At 38.5% G+C, this 6,195-nt stretch overlaps 1 protein-coding gene across 1 annotated transcript; it reads left to right on the top strand.

Moving 5' to 3' along the window:
• The first annotated feature begins 1,059 nt into the window (after positions 1 to 1,059).
• LOC142235126 (uncharacterized) lies at positions 1,060 to 5,577 on the top strand. The gene is made up of 3 exons (XM_075306385.1): positions 1,060 to 3,416; positions 3,486 to 4,445; positions 4,839 to 5,577. The coding sequence occupies exons 1-3, from the start codon at positions 1,060 to 1,062 to the stop codon at positions 5,575 to 5,577; spliced, it is 4,056 nt and encodes a 1,351-aa protein (XP_075162500.1).
• Positions 5,578 to 6,195: the final 618 nt, after the last annotated feature.

Genomic DNA, 6,195 nt, shown 5'->3' on the forward strand with positions numbered 1-6,195 from the left:
CGCAGTCCAAGTGGGTTATGTATGTGCGTACGTATATAAGTTGGAGCGCACTAGTAACTAAAGAAGTACATGCAATTCTTAATTCTGCCTATTTCTATTTTGTTTTGGAGTTATATTTACGTCTCTCGCTTTCGTTAAGTTCTCTTTGAAAACACTACTCGTCTCATATATTCGTTAAGAGATTCCGCTGGTTGGGTGGTGTTTCCCATTAAAGAGTATTGACTATGTCGATGTTATATACTCTTTATGTCTGTTATTTATTCTCTCCTGTTCACTCTTCCATTGCGTGAATATATTTGTTGTTGTTTAGCCAATGGTAAATAGGAACAGATTTGCCTACTAAAGAGTCTTACTGAGAGATCAACAAACATTATTGTGGAGGTTTAGAATTCGAAGGTGGTGAGATATTATTTTGGATATTCACATTACAGTTGTGTCGAAGATGACAGATGAACTGCTTGTTAGTCTAAGGAAGCAGAGGGGCATAATGAGGGGCAATATAACTCGCGTTAGAAAATTATTGGAATCGACTGGCACGACGCTTGGTCGCATTGACTTGGAATGCAGACTTGAACTTTTAACATCATACATTGATCAATTGATGACAATACAAACGAAAATTGAAACCATTGATGCGGAGGATGACAAGCGTGCTGAACTAGAGGAATTGATTATAGCGGCAAAATCAAAGTTACTTGAGTTGCTTGGCAAACACAAACGGAAAGAGAGTAATGTTTTAGATACGACTCTTGGGGTCACGTTACCACCTCCCACTCGTCTTCCTAATTTAAAGTTACCGTCTTTTGGAGGCAAGTACTGTAATTATCGAAATTTTATAACCTCATTCAAGAACTTGGTAGATGAGGAGCCCACATTGTCTGACATAGAGAAGTTTAATCATTTATTGAGTTGTTTAACAGGAGACGCATTGAGAACAGTAAAGGCTTTCCAAGTAACGGAAGCTAACTATCCCAAGGCACTTGAAAGATTAACCGAGAGATATGATAAGAAAACATTGATTTTTTTGACAATATAGAAAATTTGTTTGATATTCCAAAAATGGTCGGACCCGACGCCTCTGCTTTGAGGAACACAGTCGATACTGTATCTGCTATATTTGGATCATTGCAATCATTAGGTACACAAGATGAAATTATTAATGCTTTAATCATACATTTGGTGTTGTCAAAGGTGGATATTGACACAAAAGCGAAGTGGAATGAACAGCTTGACTATTCCAATTTGCCCACATGGGAGAAATGTGCGAATATACTCATTCGTAGAAGTCAATCGCTAGAGGTTAACGAGGATAGGTCCAGTAGGGGTGAGCGAAATTCAAAGAAGCGAAATAGAAGAGACAAATCGGTTTTTGCTTGTTCTCAGTCGACTAACGATAAATTATGTCTATATTGCAAATCGGCAAACCATAGCATTTGCGAATGTGGAAGTTACGCAGAGTTGTCAGTAGGCCACCGATTCGATTTCGCTAAGAAGAATTCTTGCTGTTTAAACTGTCTTAGGGTAGGTCATATGGTTTCAAAATGTAAGCTTCCTCGCTGTAAAATCTGTAACCGGCCCCATCATATGCTTTTGCATAGATACGAGACACAAAACAGCTGTGGTGGAATTGAGACTGGAATAAGTGTTATGCCGAGTACATCGACAGGGGCGGTTAATCACTTATCTACACTGCATGCTTCCTTTAAGTCGACAGTTGTTTTAGCTACAGCGGTAGTGGATGTTATGGATGGTCATGGAAATTTGCGACCAGTTAGAGCGTTGCTGGATTCTGGCTCGCAATTAAATTTAATAACCGACGACTGTTCACGTAGGCTTCGACTCAAGTTGACTCCAAACTTTCTCTCTATGAATGGTATTGGTAGCATCAATCTAAAATCATCTCACAAGGTAACTGCGACGTTAAAGTCTCGATTAAATGCATGCAAGTTTCAAGATGAATTTTTAGTTTTGGATTCGATATCCTCTTGTCATCCAGCTGAAGATCTGGGCGGCATTAAAAAATTAATACCACCTAATATACAATTGGCAGACCCTAATTTCGCCAAGAGCTGCAAAGTTGAAATGCTCATTGGAGCCGACATTTTCTTTGAGACCTTGTCTGTTGGACAGATAAAGTTGGGCAATTCTATGCCAAAATTGCAAAAAACGATACTGGGTTGGATAGTTGCCGGAAAGGCTCATGTACCGAATAACACAAAATTTGCCTGTTGTAATGTAGTAGAAGATTCTAGCACAGAAGAGGTGGACAATCTTGATAGATTCGTGCATAAATTTTGGGATTTGGAAGAGCTTCCCGTTTCCAGCAAAAAACTTAACGATGAACACCTACGCTGTGAGAATCATTTTAAGGCACACTTAAAAATACTAAATTGTGGCAGATTTGAAGTAAAACTTCCATTTAAGGCTAATCCATCAATGTTAGGTTCGTCGTTTGAGGTGGCCAGACGCAGATTTTTGTCGCTAGAAAGAAGGTTATCAAAATCCCCTGATATCAAGGAAATGTATACCAATTTCATGAAGGAGTACATGATGCTAGGGCACATGTCAGAAATAACAAATTTTCCCACTGGATCTCATTATTTCATCCCACACCAGTGTGTGTTAAGACCTGAGAGTTTATCGACGAAACTGAGGGTAGTTTTTGATGCCTCATGTCGCACCAGTACGCAAATTTCCTTAAACGAAATATTAATGGTTGGTCCTACCATACAACATGAGTTGTACAATGCATTAATTCGATTTAGGTCTCACAAATATGCCATGAACGCCGATATAACGAAAATGTACCGGCAAGTTTTGATATGCCCATCTGATAGAAAATATCAGCTGATCTTGTGGAGAGAGAATGAGACTATGCCAATTAAAATGTTTTGCCTTAACACCGTAACATACGGAACGGCGTCAGCACCATTCTTGGCCATTCGTTGTTTGAAAGAGTTAAGTGACAGCAATAAAGAAAAATATCCGACTGGTGCTCGGGTTATTGAAGAACATTTTTACGTAGACGATCTCTTAACTGGAGCTGACTCTCTTGAAGAGCTCGAAGTTATAAAGAAGGAGGTTGTTGCAATTTTGAAGAGCGCGGGTTTCGAATTGGCAAAGCATTTCAACGGTGCTAATAGTAAAACGGATTCAATGATTGAAAAGAATCTTATCGATAGTGAAATTAACTCTACAAAGACCTTAGGAGTGATTTGGTGCCCCAATGAAGATTCATTCCGTTTTAAGATTAGATTTGATATTGGAAATGCTAAAACTACAAAAAGAAATATACTCTCAGTATCTGCCCGCTTATTCGATCCATTGGGACTTATAAGCCCCATAGTGTTACAGGCCAAAATTATTTTACAAGAACTATGGCGCCGTAACCTTAATTGGGATGAATCTGTACCCATGTCTATTGAGACGGCATGGAATAAATTTAAATCATGCCTTGTAAATATACAAAATTTAAATGTTCCCAGATTTGTAAATACTACATCGAACTCTAAAGTACAAATTCACTGTTTCGCAGACGCTTCTGAAGTTGCATATGGTTGTTGTCTTTATGTAAGAGCCATTATAAACGGCGTAGTCAATATACGACTTTTAACAGGCAAATCAAAAGTTGCTCCCCTTAAGAAAAGAAATCTACCAAGGCTGGAATTATGCGCCGCTCACTTAGCGTCAAAAGTATGGAGCGTTGTGAAACCAACATTCTTTCCGCATATAGACCGGGTATTTTTCTGGTCCGATTCTAAGATCGTATTGCATTGGCTTAAAAAATACCCAGCTTGCTTGAGCACATTTGTTGGAAACAGGGTGGCCGATATACAGGAATGGTCAAATGATTCAATTTGGAGACACGTACCATCGAAATCGAATCCAGCGGATATTGTGTCCCGTGGCTGTGACCCGGAAGAACTGACAAAATCTATTTGGTTTAAAGGGCCAGAATTCCTTTACTTAAATGAAAATTTTTGGCCGGAAAATAAACTTGTTCAACTTTCAGATGAAGAGAAGTGCCTTGAATTGCGGAAAGAGAAAACTACTTTAATAGTTTGTCAACCAAACGAATGCATTATAGAAAACATCATTCAAAACTCTTCCTCCTATATGAAGATTTTGAGAACATTAGCGTACATGTACCGTTTTATGAAACCGAGTGCAAGAAAAGAACGAGATATTACTATTACAGCAGAAGAGATTAATTTTTCGTTTCTTAAGGTGGTAGAATTTATTCAAAGAGAAGCATTCGGCAATGAAATAAAAGGTATGAAAGAGAATATGGTTATAAAATCGAGTATACAAAAATTAACCCCCTTTATGAGTAAGGAACAGTTCTACGATGGAACCTTGGTGCTTATGCGTGTAGGTGGTAGACTAATAAATGCACCCATTGAGTATGATGCAAAATTCCCTCTGCTGCTACCAAGAGCGTCTAGGTTTGTTGAGCTTTATGCGAAATACCAACATTTTAAGAATTGTCACGCTGGAGCCAAAGTACTTCTCGCAATTTTAAGGCAAAGAATTTGGATAATAAACGGGAGAGAGTTAGTGCGGAAAATAGTGAGAGATTGTATACATTGTTTTAGATATCGGCCTAAACTTTTAACCCAAATTATGGGAAACTTGCCGAGGGATAGATTTCATTGTTCAAGACCATTTCTTGTAACGGGAGTCGATTTCTGTGGGCCTGTATACACATCATATAGAATTCGTGGTAGACCCCCTTACAAATCCTATGTGTCTATATTTGTTTGTTTTACGTCGAAAGCAGTACATATTGAACCTGTATCAGACTTGTCAACTAATGCTTTCATTTCTGTTTTAAAAAGGTTTATCGGAAGGAGAGGTCTTCCAGCCCGTATTCATTGCGACAACGCCACAAATTTTGTGGGGGCCAACGCCAAGCTAAAAGAATTGAAGGACGCAATGTTCAGCGAGACAGGCCAAAAACAAATAACAGACTTCGTAGCAGAGAACGGGATCGAGTTTGTGTTTATTCCTCCTCGCGCACCCCACTTCGGCGGCCTGTGGGAAGCGGCCGTCAAGTCGACAAAAAATTTGCTCTACAGAACAGTGGCAAACGCAAACCTAACTTTCGAACAGCTAGCTACAGTCTTAGTAGAAGTCGAAGCCATTCTAAATTCAAGGCCGATAGCACCAATGACAGACGACCCCAACGATGGAAGCGCTTTGACACCAGGTCATCTACTAATAGGCACGTCTCTAAAAGCCATTCCCGAAATAAATGTGACAGATTCGGGTACAACCAAAAAACAGTGGCAACAAATAAGCGATTTAAAGGCTCGGTTTTGGAAAATTTTCCAAAGAGATTATATCGTAGAATTGCAAAGCCGGACAAAGTGGTCAAAGCCGTCCCGAAACCTAGAGGTGGGCGCATTGGTACTCGTACACGAAGACAATACGCTCCCCCAAAAATGGTTGATTGGAAGAGTGTCTGCTGCGGTTGCAGGTGCAGATGGTATAGTACGAGTAGCGGACATAAAAACCAAAAATGGCATTATAAGGCGTGCTATCCATAAATTGGCGCTCATTCCAATGCAGTCTTGAAGGCTTACGTCCATTCAACGGGGCCGGGATGTTTGAGGAGATTTAATATACCACCAGAACTGGTTAAGATTTTGTAATATTTTACTACTTTAGTTACTTTGCTTTTAGCTGTCAATCTTTGCTTTTGAATATATATCATTGAATTCTGTTTTTGTTATTCAGCTGTTATGCTCTCAATTTTATTTAAATGTAATAGATTGCTGTGAGAGATAGAGAGAACATTAGGCTTAAGCAATGAAGTGTTGAATAAAATGAATTATTGTTTGAAAAGAAGTCGATCGAGCCTCATCATTCAGTTTAGCGAATTTTTGTATAGGCAAAATTTTTAAACTTTTTTTGAGAATCAATTTCGTAGAAAATCCTACGAAACATTATTTTACTACTTAAGTTACTTTGCTTTTAGCTGTCAATCTTTGCTTTTGAATATATATCATTGAATTCTGTTTTTGTTATTCAGCTGTTATGCTCTCAATTTTATTTAAATGTAATAGATTGCTGTGAGAGATAGAGAGAACATTAGGCTTAAGCAATGAAGTGTTGAATAAAATGAATTATTGTTTGAAAAGAAGTCGATCGAGCCTCATCATTCAGTTTAGCGAATTTTTGTATAGCAAAATT

Source organism: Haematobia irritans, chromosome 1 (genome assembly GCF_050003625.1).
Source record: "Haematobia irritans isolate KBUSLIRL chromosome 1, ASM5000362v1, whole genome shotgun sequence".
NCBI lineage: Eukaryota > Metazoa > Arthropoda > Insecta > Diptera > Muscidae > Haematobia > Haematobia irritans.

What these genes read in the sequence shown, in the direction of transcription:
- LOC142235126 (XM_075306385.1), top strand. Translation starts at nt 1,060, where the DNA reads ATGGTCGGACCCGACGCCTCTGCTTTGAGGAACACAGTCGATACTGTA. An exon ending in TGGGATGAATCTGTACCCAT is followed by an intron (nt 3,417 to 3,485) that starts GTCTATTGAGAC and finishes AAATGTTCCCAG; the next exon opens with ATTTGTAAATACTACATCGA. An exon ending in CTGCTACCAAGAGCGTCTAG is followed by an intron (nt 4,446 to 4,838) that starts GTTTGTTGAGCT and finishes TGTTTTAAAAAG; the next exon opens with GTTTATCGGAAGGAGAGGTC.